The 17388-nt window shown below is 40.6% G+C and overlaps 1 protein-coding gene across 1 annotated transcript in view; it reads right to left on the reverse strand.

The window, feature by feature from the left end:
* LOC139538724 (follistatin-related protein 1-like) overlaps positions 1-13575 on the reverse strand; it is a 47080-nt gene extending 33505 nt beyond the window's left edge. Inside the window, exons 1-2 of the mRNA XM_071341108.1 lie at positions 13277-13575; positions 13099-13155 (exon numbers count right to left, since the gene is read on the reverse strand). Coding sequence (XP_071197209.1) covers positions 13099-13155; positions 13277-13279 — 60 coding nt within the window. The 5' untranslated portion in view covers positions 13280-13575. The remainder of the gene's footprint in view (positions 1-13098; positions 13156-13276) is intronic.
* Positions 13576-17388: the final 3813 nt, after the last annotated feature.

The following is a 17388-nucleotide window of genomic DNA, read 5'->3' on the forward strand; positions in this document are numbered from 1 at the left end:
GTGTCTCTGTGTCTCTGATGAGGATAAGAGAGCAGTACAGCTGGTTAATGAGGATTCCTTTCATGACTAGACAAGAGTGAGGAGATCACACAACATGGCCATAAAACACTGGCACACACTCTGTCTGTCTCAATTCAAAGGGCTTTATTGGCATGGGAAACATACGTTTACATTGCCAAAGCAAGTGAAATAGATAACAAACAAAAGGGAAATAAACAATAAAAAATGAACAGTAAACATTACACTCACAAAAGTTTCAAAGGAATAGAGACATTTCAAATGTCATATTATGTCTATATACAGTGTTGTAACGATGTGCTAATGTGACACGATTCAGGAAACTAGGCGTATGTCGCAAGTCACGACTGTTTGAACGTAAAACATTTATTTTTATCAAAATGTGTTTCTTGGCAGAAATGCCTTCTCGAACATGTGAAGTTCATGTGCCTTAATATCAAACTTGTATTCCATCTGTAAATACAAATACAATTGTTAAACTACGAGCCTAGTTTGTTTAGTTTCAGATATTACACATTTCTAATTTTGACAGAACGTGGTTTCATTTCAAGTGTACTGTTAGCTAGCTAACGTTAGCTGGCTGGGTCGCTAGGTAACGCTGTGTATGATCTTATTCTTCGTATCTCAGACACATTTGCTTGACTAGTTATAGCCATAGAACCTACCTGCAGATTCAGGTAGGGTAGTAACGTCATGAGTTGAGATTATGGTCCATTGTTTAGCTAGCTAGCTACATGTCTTAACAAAAGACTCCATGCATTTTTGAACTCTCAACACCCGTTGAATATGTCCGGTGTCAGTAAACGTCGGCAACAAAGCATAATTCAATTGTTGCCAGCAGCACTGTTACAGTCACCAATGCTCTTAAGCAGTCACCAAACTGCTTAACCAGCTCTGCTAGGGTGAGTAAAATGGTCAGAGTGGGGTGTTCTCTCATTATGTGTCTGGAAGTAGCTAGCCAATGTTAGCCAGTTAGCTTGGGTCCTTGACTGTGGTTGTGAGGTCAGAGCTTTCGGAACAACCCTACTTATTGGCCAGAGCGTCCAGCGTGCGCTCTGAACGCGAAACGCTCTGAATTTACGAACGGACAATCTGACAGCACAGTTGCAGGTACCAACGCTCTGGATAACATACCGTAACAGCCTAAATTTGTCAAAAATAGCCACAGTGGTCTATATCTCCCCTCAAGCCAATACCACAACGGCCCTCAAAGATCTTCACTGGACTTTTTGCAAATTGGAAACCACATATCCTGAGGCTGCATTTATTGTACCTGGGGATTTAAACAAAGCAAATTGGAGGAAAAGGCTCCTGAAATTCTATCAACAAAAATTGTAGACCTCCACAAGTCTGGTTCATCCTTGGGATCAATTTCCAAACGCCTGAAGGTACCACATTCATCTGTACAAACAATAGTATGCAAGTATAAACACTATGAGACCACGCAGCCGTCATACCGCTCAGGAAGAAGATGCGTTCTGTCTCCTAGAGATGAATGTACTTTGGTGCAAATCAATCCCAGAACAACAGCAAAGGACCGTGTGAAGATGCTGGAGGAAACAGGTACAAAAGTATCTATATCCACAGTAAAACGAGTCCTATATCGACATAACCTGAAAGGCCGCTAAGCAAGAAAGAAGCCACTGCTCCAAAACCACCATAAAAAAGCCAGACTTCGGTTTGTAACAGCACATGGGGACAAAGATCGTACTTTTTGGAGAAATGTCCTCTGGTCTGATGACAAAATAGAAAAATATAACTGTTTGGCCATATTGACCATCGTTTTGTTTGGAGGAAAAAGGGGGACGCTTGCAAGCTGAAGAACACCATCCCAACCGTGAAGCACGGGGGTGGCAGCATCATGTTGTGGGGGGTGCTTTGCTGCAGGAGGGACTGGTGCACTTCACAAAATAGATGGCATAATGAGGGGAAATTATGTGGATATATTGAAGAAACATCTCAAGACATCAGTCAGGAAGTTAAAGCTTGGTCGCAAATGGGTCTTCCAAATGGACAATGACCTCAAGCATACTTCCAAATGATACCAAATACTAATTGAGTGTATGTAAACTTCTGAACCACTGGGAATGTGATGAAAGAAACAAAAGCTGAAATAAATAATTCTCTACTATTATTCTGACATTTCACATGCTTAAAATAAAGTGGTGATCCTAACTGACCTAAGACAGGGAATTTTTACCAGGATTAAATGTCAGGAATTGTGAAAAACTGAGTTTAAATGAATTTGGCTAAGGTGTATGTAAACTTCTGACTTCAACTGAATATACTGTACTCTATACTATGCCCCTGTATCTTAGTCCAATGCCGCTCTGCCATATGTATATATTCTTAATCCATTCCTTACTTAGATTTACGTGTATTTTGGGTATATGTTGTGAAACTGTTAGATATTACTTGTTAGATATTACTGCACTGTCGGAGCTTGAAGCACAAGCATTTCGCTACACCCGCAATAACATCTGCTAAACATGTGTATGTGACCAATACATTTGATTTGATTTGGCAGGAGGTTAGGAAGTGCAGCTCTCTCTCTCCATGTGTGTGTCTTTGCGTGCCTGCCTGCCTGCCTGCGTGTGTGTGTGTGTGTGTGTGTGTGTGTGTGTGTGTGTGTGTGTGTGTGTGTGTGTGTGTGTGTGTGTGTGTGTGTGTGTGTGTGTGTGTGTGTGTGTGTGTGTGTGTGTGTGTGTGTGTGTGTGTGTGTGTGTGTGTGTGTGTGTGTGCGCGTGTGAATGTAGAACTAGAACAATTAGAGCATTCCTGAGTAAAAATGACAGAGGACAGGCTGTACTGTACCCCATGTTCCAGCTCTGTTCACTCCTCCTTGGCATGGTATTTATAGCCCAGGCAGCACCTTCCAATGAGAGAACAGTCATCAACAGCTACACAGCATGGTGACTTGGAGGCAGCGACTCTGTCACTGTCAGCTCTAGTTAGGATATTACACATCAGCTTGGGAGGTAGTTCCTCTACTACAACTCTAAAGTAGCCTGCTAAATGTAGTTTTGTGCATTGCTAGTCGCTAACATTAGTTATGTGATTCTATGACCAATAAACACAAGAACATGTATTTGTTTATACAGTAGATCAAGTGAAAAACTCATTGCAAACAATCAGTATTCTAACATTTTGATCCTATGTCCTACATCATGTCCTTCAGCTTTGAGAGTACACACTAAGAAAAGAGGATTCCTCAAGGGTTCTTTGGGAATTTCAGCCCTTCAATGGTTCTTTGCAGTTCACAAAAGGGTTCTTTGCTCTTTTAGTGATAATTAAAATATAGGGACGGCTGCTCATTAGAATAATTTGAGCCGTGTTTAGCACAAAGCTAAAAAAGCTTTTTGTGCAACCGTAATTGCGAGTATCATTCCAGTTGAACTAATCTGTTATGTTATGTGATTGCATGTTATATATGACAATATATAGTGATGGTGTCTTGGGTAATACTCATGTATGGCCTTGTGTTAATTGAGAATGGTTGACAATATCAATGGTTCTCAATTATCTCCTTGGGGATCTCCAGCAGTTCAAGATTTAGCACACCTGATTGAACTTGTACATTGACATAACAATACCTATGGAATTTTGACAACATAATATGGATAACCAGACCAAAAAAATGTGGGATCTTCAAAAGGATCTATAAAGAACCTTTGGTATTGAGAATGGTTCTATAAAGAACTTTTCTTGCTAAAGAACCCTAAAAGGCGGAACCCTTATTGGTGCTATATAAACTCAGCAACACTCACCCTTTTTCAGGACCCTGTCTTTCAAAGATAATTCGTAAAAATCCAAATAACTTCACAGCTCTTCATTGTAAAGGGTTTAAACACTGTTTTCCATGCTTGTTCAATGAACCATAAACAATTAATGAACATGCACCTGTGGAACGGTCGTTAAGACACTAACAGCTTACAAACGGTAGGCAATTACGGTCACAGTTATGAACACTTAGGACACTAAAGAGGCCTTTCTACTGACTCTGAAAAACACCAAAAGAAAGATGCCCAGGGTACCTGATCATCTGCGTGAATGTGCCTTAGGCGCTAAAGGGAGACAGGACGGACAGCTGATCATCCTCGCAGTGGCAGACCACGTGTAACAACACCTGCACAGGATCGGTACATCCGAACATCACACCTGCGGGACAGGTACAGGATGGCAACAACAACTGCCCGAGTTACACCAGGAAAGCACAATCCCTCCATCAGTGCTCAGACTGTCCACAATAGGCTGAGAGAGGCTGGAATGAGGGCTTGTAGGCCTGTTGTAAGGCAGGTCCTCACCAGACATCACCGGCAAAAACACACCGTCACTGGACCAGACAGGATTGGCAAAAAGTGCTCTTCACTGACGAGTCGCAGTTTTGTCTCACCAGGGGTGATGGTCGGATTCGCGTTTATCGTCGAAGGAATGAGCGTTACACCGAGGCCTGTACTCTGGAGCGGGAGGGCCCATCATGGTCTGGGGAGGTGCGTCACAGCATCATCGGACTGAGCTTGTCGTCATTGCAGGCAATCTCAATGCTGTGCGTTACAGAGAAGACATCCTCCTCCCTCATGTGGTACCCTTCCTGCAGGCTCATCCTGACATGACCCTCCAGCATGACAATGCCACCAGCCATACTGCTCGTTCTGTGCGTGATTTACTGCAAGACAAGAATGTCAGTGTTCTGCCATGGCCAGCGAAGAGCCCGGATCTCAATCCCATTGAGCACGTCTGGGACCTGTTGAATCGGAGGGTGAGGGCTAGGGCCATTCAGAAATGTCCGGGAACTTGCAGGTGCCTTGGTGGAAGAGTGGGGTAACATCTCACAGCAAGAAATGGCAAATCTGGCGCAGTCCATGAGGAGGAGATGCACTGCAGTACTTAATGCAGCTGGTGGCCACACCAGATACTGACTGTTACTTTTGATTTTGACCCCCCATTTGTTCAGGAACACATTATTCCATTTCTGTTAGTCACATGTCTGTGGAACTTGTTCAGTTTATGTCTCAGTTGTTGAATCTTGTTATGTTCATACAAATATTTACACATGCTAAGTTTGCTGAAAATAAACTCAGTTGACAGTGAGAGGACGTTTCATTTTCTTGCTGAGTTTAGAACCTTTTTTAATGGTTCTTTATAGCACCATACCTGTTCCATTTAGAACCTTATGAGCATGGTTCTTTATAGAACCTTCAAAAACATGTTATATATATATAGCACCAAAAAGGGATTCACTGTGGTTACAAGTCAAATAGCCCTTATTTGGCATTATACAGAACCATTTGTTTTTTGTGAATATTCAGTGCATTCGGAAAGTATTCAGATCCCTTGACTTTTTCCACTTTGTTACATTACAACCTTAATCTAAAAATGGATGAAATTGTTTTCCCCCCTCAATCTAAACACAATACCCCATAATGACAAAGCAAAAACTTTTTTGAAATGTTTGCAAATGTATATAAAGAAAAAAACTGAAATATCACAGTTACATAAGTATTCAGACCCTTTCCTCAGTTGGAGCACCTTTGGCAGCGATTACAGCCTCGAGTATTTTGGGGTTTATGGTAAAGTTATTTTTAAAAATCTAACACGGCGGTTGCATTAAGAACCAGTGTCTCTTTCATTTGCCATACAACAAGTATTTTTATGTAAAGTTTATGATGAGTTCTTTGGTCAGATTAGGTGAGTGTCCAAAATATCTCTGGAGATTCTGGTGAATCGATGCTACGTATTCACAATGTATAATCAGGATTTGTAGCTCTAAATATGCACATTTTCGAACAAAACATAAGTGTATTGTATAACCTGATGTTATAAGACTGTCATCTGATGAAGTTGTTCAAGGTTAGTGATTAATTTTATCTCTATTCTGTCGGTTTTGTGCAAGCTATTTTGGCGGGGAGTAAATTGCGTTGTGTGTTTGGCTACTGTAGTGAGCTAATAGAAATATATATTGTGTTTTCGCTGTAAAACACTTAAAAAAATCGGAAATATTGGCTGGATCTTTATCTTTATCTTTCATTTGCTGTACACCATGTATTTTTCATAAATGTTTTATGATGAGTATTTATGTATTTCACGTTGCTCTCTGTAATTATTCTGGCTGCTTTGGTGCTATTTGTGATGGTAGCTGCAATGTAAAACTATGATTTATACCTCAAATATGCACATTTTTCGAACAAAACATAAATGTATTGTATAACATGTTATAAGACTGTCATCTGATGAAGTTGTTTCTTGGTTAGTGACTAATTATATCTCTATTTGGTCGGTTTTGTGATAGCTACCTATGCGGTAGAAACATGGTGAAAATATGCGGTTGAGTCTTTGGCTATTGTGGTTAGCTAATAGAAATACATATTGTGTTTTCGCTGTAAAACATTTTAAAAATCGGAAATTGTGGCTGGATTCACAAGATGTTTATCTTTCATTTGCTGTATTGGACTTGTGATTTCATGAAATTATATTATATGATATCCCTGTCCCGTTAGGCTAGGCTATGCTAGTCAGCTTTTTGATGAGGAGGATCCCGGATCCGGGAGAGAGAAGTGGTAGAGGATAACACTACAAGCTTGGCACACCAGTATCTGGGGAGTTTCTTCCAATCTTCTCTGCAGATCCTTTCAAGCTCTGTCAGGTTGGATGGGGAGCATTGTTGCACAACTGTTTTCAGGTCTCTACAGAGATGTTCGATCAGGTTCAAGTCCGGACTCTGGCTGGGCCACTCAAGGACATTCAGAAACTTGTCCCGAAGCCACTCCTGCGTTGTCTTGTCTGTGTGCTTAGGGTCATTGTCCTGTTGGAAGGTGAAGCTTCGCCCCAGTCTGAGGTTCTGAGCACTCTGGAGCAGGTTTTCATCAAGGATCTCTCTACACTTACCCGCCAAATTGTGCAGTCAACAAAACTCATAAATAGTATTATAAATCTTCACTTACCTTTGATGATCTTCGTCAGAATGCACTCCCAGGACTCCCACAAGAAATGTTTGTTTTGTTTGGTAATGTCCATCATTTATGTCCAAATAGATATTTTTGTTAGCGTGTTTGGTAAACAAATCCAAAGTCAGGAAGCGCGTTCACTAAAAGCAGACGAAATGTCAAAAAGTTTAGTAACATTTAGTAGAAACATGTCAAATGATGTACTGAATCAATCTTTAAAATGTTTTTAACATAAATCTTGAATAACGTTTCAACCGGAGAATACCATTGACTTCAGATGTGGGATGGAACAGAGCTCCCTCTCATGTGAACGCGCTTGGTCAGAGCATGGTCACCTCATGGCAGACCTGACTAATTTCTGTCTCCTTCGGCCCCACTTCACAGTAGAGGCATCAGACAAGGTTCTACAGACTGTTGCCATCTAGTGGAAGCCGTAGGAAGTGCAAACAGATCCATATCCCACTGTGTATTCAATAGGGCCTGGGTTGAAAATCGACCAACCTCAGATTTCCCACTTCCTGTTTGGATTTCTTCTCAGGTTTTTGCCTGCCATATGAGTTCTGTTATACTCACAGACATCATTCAAACAGTTTTAGAATCTTCAGAGTGTTTTCTAATACTAATAATAATATGCATATATTAGCAACTGCGACTGAGGAGCAGGCAGTTTACTATGGGCACCTCTGGGCACCTTTCATCCAAGCTACTCAATACTGCCCCTGCAGCCATAAGAAGATAACAAAACTAACCGTGAAGCTATACAAATGAGTGCTGAACAGGCAACTACACATAGACAAAAACCCACCAATACCCAAGGGAAAATGGCAATCTAAATATGGTCCCCAATCAGAGACAACGATAAACAGCTGCCTCTGATTGGGAACCATAATAAGGCCACCATAGACATACAAATACCTAGACCTACTAAACCCCTAGACTTACAAAAACCCTAGACAATACAAAACAAGCATACCCACCCTCGTCACACCCTGACCTAACCAAAATAATAAAGAAAACAGAGATAACTAAGGTCAGGGCGTGACAGAGACCTTATATAGACAGGTGTGTGCCTTTCCAAATCATTTCCAATCAATTGAATTTACCACAGGTGGACTCCAATCAAGTTATCGAAACATCTCAAGGATGATCAATGGAAACAGGATGCACTTGAGCTCAATTTCGAGTCTTATAGCAAAGGGTTTGAATACGTATGGAAATAAGTTATATCTGTTTGTTTTTTTAAGTAAATTTACAAACATTTCTAAACACTTGTTTTCGCTTTGTCATTATGGGTTATTGTGTGTGGATTGATGAGGAAAACTTTATTTCATACATTTTAGAAAAAGGCTGTAATGTGGAAAAAGTCAAGGGGTCTGAATACTTTTGCGAATGCACTGTATATCGACTGTGTGTGAGTACAGAGGTTGTCTATCCACTGTGTGTGAGTAGAGAGGTTGTCTATCCACTGTGTGTGTATAGGGAGGTTGTCTATCCACTGTGTGTGTATAGGGAGGTTGTCTATCCACTGTGTGTATAGGGAGGTAGTATATCCACTGTGTGTGAGTAGAGAGGTTGTCTATCCACTGTGTGTGTATAGGGAGGTTGTCTATCCACTGTGTGTGTATAGGGAGGTTGTCTATCCACTGTGTGTATAGGGAGGTAGTATATCCACTGTGTGTGAGTAGAGAGGTTGTCTATCCACTGTGTGTGTATATGGAGGTTGTCTATCCACTGTGTGTGTATAGGGAGGTTGTCTATCCACTGTGTGTATAGGGAGGTAGTATATCCACTGTGTGTGTGTGTATAGGGAGGTTGTCTATCCACTGTGTGTGTATAGGGAGGTTGTCTATCCACTGTGTGTGTATAGGGAGGTAGTATATCCACTGTGTGTGAGTAGAGAGGTTGTATACTGTGCGTGGCGTTGAGGGCCATTGTTCGGTTTCTTTCCTGTATTTTCAAAGCCAGATCCAGCCGTGGTTCTAATAACTGAATGATCTACTGTGTTATTACACCGGCCACCATGGGTAATGCAATAACACAGGATGCCTGGAGAACAGAAAAGTGTGAGCGAAAAGTGGGAAACGTCCACATCTTATTCACCAGATGCATCTCTCTCCTCAGTCTTCACACAGCCAGACAGAATAGCCGTGAGCCCAGCCCTACTGCCTGCAAACACAGCAATGTCTTGCCTCAGGAAGTACCCAGGCATCCTCTCCTTCATAATAAATCTGGAGCCAGCTTTCACATTTTAATAACTTAACATTCATATGTCAGCAATATAAAGAGCCATCAAACAGCAACACACACACAAAACACATACACCTGAGGTACAGTATCCGCAGCTAAACTAACTAAACAATAGTGATTGAGACTTGAAATAATCACTGAAGACCGCCATGCAGTGCAACATTTTAGTCTGCCTTAAAGGCGCTGCATGGTCAATCTGACATCTGCATTCATACTAATTGAGCTTCACGGAGCAGCGTACAGCTGTTGTGAAGGAAGTTGTCAAGGAAATGAATTTGTGTTTATACAAACCGCCCCCACCTACCAACAACCAATCATGTCAATGCGGAGCTATACGGAGCCCTCTGCATTGTTAAAACATTTGGGAGGCGCAAGGCAATGCGGTACGGAGCTCAATTTGGCCTCTGCATGCCTCCGGAGGCGCCTCAATTGTGTCTCACCCTCTATACAGAGCCTCCGATCACATTTTCGGATCAAGCATAAATTGGCCTGTCGTAAACTTTAAACTGTATACCAACACATTGTATAACTAAACAATCCCCAAGACCGCCTTAAGACGGTGTACTAGCAGGCCACTTTAACGTTCCTACTGGGTCTGTCAATAGGCTGTATATTAGCAGGGTAATTACCCTTAAATTATATATGTCTTTATAATGCCTCTCCCACATATTCCACAGCCACATTCCACAAACTCTGGCCTGTACTCAGTCTTCTCAGTGCCAGATGTCACCAATGAGAGAGGTCACAGATCCAATAAAGACCCACACAAAGGGCCTTTTTTCAGCAGGCAATGACAGGGGCAGCACTCAGAGGTCAGCAGAGGGCCTGGAGGTAGTACTGTTGGTACTGATAGTGATGACTGTCTGGACATGTAATGACAATGAGTAGAGGCTGACTTAGTTCACCCTGCAATCTCCCGCAAGTCTAGAGACAGAACTACAACCATGCTAAACCTCAACCCAAAAACTAACCTCTCCCAAACCTTGACCTATAATCTTAATCCAGAAATGAGGGTAATCCTGTAGCCTAAGTAGCCTAATTCCTGAAAATCCTTGGAATTCCACAGTAAATCCTGAACATATTTGGAAATTCCAAAGTGTTTTCCACAATCTAACCCCGAAGCCTACAAGTGTGTGTCAGGGTTGGTGACAATTCTAATTGGTGTCAACTCAGGATTTTTTTCTTTCTTTTTTACATAAATAAATATATTTTCAGTTTATTGAGATGTCATTGAAAATAGACAACCTGTGTGTATGTGTGTGTGACAGTTCTAACCGTGTGTGGTTTCAAGAGACCTCATCTCCAACCGCTTTAGGTTCAGTGTTTACTCAGGCATTACTTAGCACCACAGTGTGTGAGACACACACACACACACACACACACACACACACACACACACACACACACACACACACACACACACACACACACACACACACACACACACACACACACACACACACACACACACACACACACACACACACACACACACACACACACACACACACACACACTGACCACCCAAACACAACCCCAGCACAGCAAAATGTCTTCCTGATCCCTGTATAGTTAGCTCAGCTGTCTATTAACCCTTTACACTCATACCCATATACGGGTTGAAAGTTGCAGATTTGGACACTGATAAGTGCCTAAATTGGAATGCAGTGGCTGTATAGTAACATGCTAAAAATGACGACAGAGCTCAGGGTCTCCGCTTCACTGGTCTGTATGAGTTTTGACTGATAGACATTCTGAACTTGAGCCCCTCACGCGACAAGAAGTTGCACCATCCCTCCCGATAATTGTGCAACTTTTTGGTTTTCTGAGTGAGGGAATTGCTGTAAATTATGAGGACTAGATGTATTTTGAAAGATGAGACATTGAGGATTATAATAAATACCGCTTTGATGTCATACAAGCAAGTCAAACACTCGTGAGTCCAAAAGTGCACTTCACATTTCCATATCATAAAACTCATGTAATATACAGTGTCAACGTTTATGATCACTCAGTTACAAGACGACATGACGTCATACGCTGGGTTGTCCTGTATTGTGAAGAAAATTTGCCACGGACCACGCATCTGAATGCACTCATGACTCCATTCTATGCGTACCAAAATTACCATCTGCTTCTCCGAATTGCCTTGTGAATATTCATATCATGTTACTGAATGTATAGTCAATGTAAATGCACATAACATTACTCCAAACTGTTCCCCTTTACACTGAATAAAAATATAAACACGACATGTAAATTGTTGGTCCCATGTTTCATGATCTGAAATAAAAGATCCCAGAAGTGTTCCATATTCACAAAAAGCATATTTCTCTCATATTCTATGGACACATTTGTTTACATCCCTGTTAGTAAGCATTTCTCTTTTGAAAAGATAATCCATCCACCTGACAGGTGTGGCACATCAAGAAGCTGATTAAACAGCATGATCATTACACAGGTGCACCTTGAGTGCTGGGCCACTCTAAAATGTGCAGTATTGTCACACAACACAATGCCACAGATGTTTTGAGGAGCGTGCATTTGGCATGCAGACTCCAGGACTGTCCACCAAAGCTGTTGCCAGAGAATTGAATGTTAATTTCTCTACCATAAGCCACCTCCAACGTTGTTTTAGAGAATTTGGCAGTACGTCCAACTGGCCTTACAATCGCAGACCACATGTAACCACGCCAGCCCAGGACCTCCACATCCAGATGATCGACGCCCCCTACCGTTTTTTAAGGTATCTGTGACAAACAGATGCATATCTGTATTCCCAGTCATGTGAAATCCATAGATTAGGGTCTAATGAATTTATTTCAATTGACTGATTTCCTTATATGAACTATAACTCAGTAAAATCTTTGAAATTGTTGCATGTTGCGTTTATATTTTTGTTAAGTGTAATTGCTACCATTGTTATGCATTTCCATATTTCTTCTGCAAAATACATTTAAATTTAGCCCTATCCATATAGGCCAATTCCCACGAGTGTAAGGAGTTAACTCTGTTTGATACCCATGGAGGCAAAGATAATAAAGAGTATCCTTAACAAACACTGAAAGAGGAAATTCACAGGATAGTGTGTGTGTTTGTGTGTGTGTGTTTGAGTGTTTTTCTGTTCCATCTGTGTGGTCCAAAACACTGTCAAAAATATCAATCCTTGCCCTATTTCCATCAGAGATATAGAGGACACATTCACATCCTGTGAACATAGCTAAACTAAATTATCAAAGATAAATATCTGTGCTTTTCTAGGATAGTCCTACAAACCATGATTATAAAATAATATGCTGTGTGCCCATCATAATCTACAAACGGATTTGGAAGAAGATCTTCCAATTAAAATGCAATTTTCTAATTGTCTCCATAATGAAGTCTAGTGCGCAATGTCCCTTGGATAATGCCATGTTAATCGTTTCACCCTTGAAAATAAAACTTTCCGTCCATCATGAAAAATAAAAATCTAGAATAAATCCAGGCTTTTAATTATTAGGCCCTATGTTTGTCACAAATATAACTAGACTAGTCTACATTCTAATCGCTCCAGCTGTGCCACGAGAAGCAGGGCTGGATTAAAAAATCATAGGTATTTTAAAGGGGCTTAGATATTTTTTGATGAGCCTAATATTAAACACGTAATTTAACTGTGAAAATGTTTTCTCTGCCTCAAGGGCCCCCTTACGGGCTTAGGCCCTGGGGCTTCAGCCCCTGTAAACCCCGGCAATAATCTGGCCCTGCCTAAATGCACCATATAAAACCATAAAGCCAGCAAAGGGAGCAGAGCCTTTCACGTTTAATATAGAAGTAACCTATGTCAATCATAATATGTTGTTTGGTTTTGCATTGATTACCATTTAACAAAACAATCTGAAGTCCAACTTACCTCGGTTTGACAGAGCGCTATGGCCAGCAATAGGAGGAAGGGGACACTTTGCAACATCTGGGAAGACAGAGGCAAGGAAGAGAAAAATATGAAAATATACGAAAGTTTAAAAACGCATGTTATTGGTTAATGTCAAGTAAAATTGTCAAAGAAATAAAGAGCAATATTACAAAATTACCATTTTGAAAAGCGGCTCTGTTCAGACGTCTGTAGCGAGGAGGAGGTGGGCGCAGAATGTATCGGTAACCGAGGCGAACGAGAGGTCTGTGATTTCAGGAAATTTGAGGAGCGCTGAGGAATTCCTGGTCTAGAGTCTTGCCCCCGATATGGCGTGACCAATGAAAATCTCCGGAGCGCAGGAACGTTATGGAGCGTTCATGTATTAGTCGGAACTACGAAACTCAGAAATGTCCTACTTGCTAAATGGTTGTACCCAGTGGACATACAACGTGACGAAGACGTATTTATTGGTTGAAATATGGTCGGGACTTCTTATAACCAGATCACAAGCAGATTAAGATGTATTTTACATGATTTTTATTTCCCCTGTCTTATTTCGGCTGATATCTAGTTGTTACTGAACAGTTATCTAAATGCTACTCAATTAATAGACGTAAATATATATAATCATTATACAAATTGGAGTAATGTTATTTTTTAGCAGGGTTTGTATGATACAGCTTAGCACACTTGACAAACAACAGCTGGCAGAGCGCACCAAAGCAGGTTATGGTCTCATGGCTTACTGTACCCACACTGAAACAAATTGCTGTACATTTACAGCAAAACACTTACCTTTGCTCTTATAATTCTATATTATCGTACAGTACTGTGAAGAGGAATGCATTATCAGGGCTAAATGGTATTCCGCTACAATTCCTCTACAATGCTGTAAAATTGCAATTTCTGTAATTTCACTATGTAATTTTACAATAAGACATTGTATTACCTGTTTTGCTGTATATTTATGGCAGCATAATATGATTGCATTGTGGGAAATGTTGCATTGTGGGAAATGGGCGAGGAACAAATCTGTAGCTCATTAACACATTTTGAGGCGTGCCGTGTAAGAGGCTATATTTGTTGCACCCGTTAGTGAGAATGCTGTACCCCAAAGAAAATAGCATCATACCGTAAGTTTGGAATCTAAAAACCTTGTCCTGTAAAACTAAAGTAACTTACTGACTACTGTGCAGCCAGTAATTTACTGTAATGCAATAACATACTGTATTTTTGGAATCTAAAAACATTTTCCTGTAAATCTACAGTAATTTACTAGCTACTGTGCTGCCAGTACTTCACTGGAATTCCATTCCAACCCCACAGAATACAGTAACATACTGGTTTTTTTGGAGTGCCAAAAAACTTTTGAACACTAATGGGTCCATGGTAGTGTTGTTTCTGTCTCATTTATATATTTTGAGGCATGCCTTGTAAGAGGTTATATTTGTTGCATCCGTAACTGAAATATGGAAGTAGTTCCCAAACAATTGAATGTGTTTAGGGGACTGATCAGAGTGGCAGCTAGTCTCAAACCTTTAATGGTTGAGTGTTCAACCATGTCCTTTTGAACTGTTTTGCCCTTTAGCCACTGCCAGTTGAGAAGCCTTTGTTGTGGGCTGGGCTGGGAAATAATCGCTGGCTCATTAATATATTTAGAGGTGTGCCTTTATTGTGACTATATTTACTACATTAAATAAACACCAAATACAATATTTGTAGTACTGCAACATACAAATAACTAGCAGCCAACCTGCTTGCACCAATCACATGTACGTACAGTGAAATGCCAATATTTAAATGACAGTAGCATTTACTTTCTCACAGTATAGTAGGTACATTTTACAGTATTGTGCTGTATCATTGCTCTGATATTACAGTAACTTACAGGAAACTGGTAGCAAGTTACTGAATATTACAGTAATGTACTTGGAACAAACCAGAGATGGGCATAGATACATCAAAAAGTGTCTTCTAACAAATACAATATACCTTGAAGATCAGTGTTTCTTTAACTACAACAACATGCTCAGGAACAGTTACAGAAACGTTTTACCTGATATGACTGTGGTGTTTCTTTTCATCAACCTTAGTTTAATGCACTGACTGTACATCACTCTGGTCAAAAGCGTATGGTAAATTACCAAAATGTAAATGTAAAAATGAACACTTGCAAAGCACACTACCGACTATTATTCTAATGAGATCCACCTTCAAAAACAATTCATATTTTGATCAAATTTGGTCTTGTTTGGGGGTGGAGCTCATTAGAATAATACCCAGCAGTGTGCTTTGCAAGTGTTAATTTTTACATTTACATGTTGGTTATTTAGCAGACAATCTTATCCTGAGTGACGTACAGTCAGTTCACTAAACTAAGGTATAAAAACAAGAACATATCAAGGCAACGGGTGGCTACTTTGAAGAATCTAAACCATAAAATATAGTTTGACTTGTTTAACACTTTTTTGGTTACTACATGATTCCATATGTGTTATTTCATCGTTTTCATGCCTTCACTATTATTCTACAATGTAGAAAATAGTAAAAATAAAGAAAAACTCTTGACTGAGTAGGTGTGTCCAAACCTTTGACTGGTACTGTAAATATGATATTTCAGTAAATGTGAAATTCCTCTTTGGAGTCATCAACGTCTTTATACAGCATATTGTGCATTGAGAGAGGGATAGACAGCCCTTACAACACAAGCTGGCTCCGCATGTAGTATACTTCAGGAAAAATATGTCTGCCATTGAGCTTTATTGTCTGGAAAAAAAGGATAATACATTAGACTTCCCTGCACAGGCATTTGTTTTAATATATCAGCACAATGTTCATGGGACACATTTCACTTTGATTATTGGGCCCTTTCCTTTATTAGCCATGGATGGAGATAGGGATTTGGACTTGCGGTTTTAAGTAATTCTCCGTACTGGCCAATGATTAGAACAGTGATTCTGATCCAACCATAAATTCATACATTGTGCCCCTGGCCTGAAAGTATGGACGTTCAAGATTAGGCTAGATGTAGTAGGCTAATGTTAATTTTAGCCAATTAGCCTAGGACAACAAAAACTAAAAGCACGTATTGTATCATGACAAAATCATAGACCGTTTAGACAACATGAAAGAGAAAGCTGCCATTGGTGTTTCTCTTTTAGCTGTCACTATATTAGACTAAGCATAGGTGATTAGTATTAGATTATGTTGAAGTTTAAATGGTGCTGGAAGTTTAAATGGTGCTGGAATAGTGGAGGCAGCACCTGTTTTCTTTGCAACTTGTGGTAACTCTCGGTGGCTCTACATCAATAGTTGTTTAGTAGTCCAAAACATTTCGGAAACATTAACTTGCTAGATAGACCATGCTGTAGGTCATGTAACTGTTTGTTACATCCAATATGTTTTGTGGACTTCACCGAGGTTGCTCTTTGGTGATGAAACAAAGGTGTGGTTGAATTTATTCTGCCACTGTGTCTTCTTATTGTCTCGACCTTAGGCCTATACAGTATATCACAGTGTCAAGGCATATGAACTAACAGGTTATATCGCAAACAACGCAATTATCATAACACATAGGTTATAACATGGCTTTGAGACAGCCTATAGGGAGGTCAGAGGCCTGGCAGTGTGGTGCCATGCTAACAACTTCTCCCTCAATGTCAGCAGACAAAGGAGCTGATCATGGACTACAGGAAACAGAAGGTCGATTACGCCCCCATTCACATCGACAGGGCTGTCATGAAGAGGGCACTGCAACTCCTCTTCCCCCTCAGGAGCCTGAAAACATTTTGCATTGGCCCTCAGATCCTCAAAAGGTTCTACAGCTACACCATTGAGAGCATCTTGACTGGCTGCATAACCGCTTGGTACGGCAATTGCTTGGCATGCGACCGTAAGACGCGGCAGAAAGTAGTGTGTATGGTCCAGTACATCACTGGGGCAAAGCTCCCTGACACCTAGGGCCTCTATACCAAGTGGGGTCAGAGGAAGGCCCTAAAAATGTTAAAAGACTCCAGCCACCCACGTCATAGACTGTTCTCTCTGCTACCGCACGGCAAGGCGCCAACTCTGGAACCAAAAGGCTCTTGAACAGCTTCTACCCACAAACCATAAGACTACTGAAAAGTTAATCAAATGTCTACCCTGGTTATTTGCATTGACCCCTTTTTTATTAGCTCTGACTCTCTTGCACCGTTTCTATGCACATTCACTGGATACTACCCACACACTCACACATACTACACTGACACTCCAACACACACAATACATATGCTCACACACACACACAAA

This window comes from Salvelinus alpinus, chromosome 14 (assembly GCF_045679555.1).
Source record: "Salvelinus alpinus chromosome 14, SLU_Salpinus.1, whole genome shotgun sequence".
Lineage (NCBI taxonomy): Eukaryota > Metazoa > Chordata > Actinopteri > Salmoniformes > Salmonidae > Salvelinus > Salvelinus alpinus.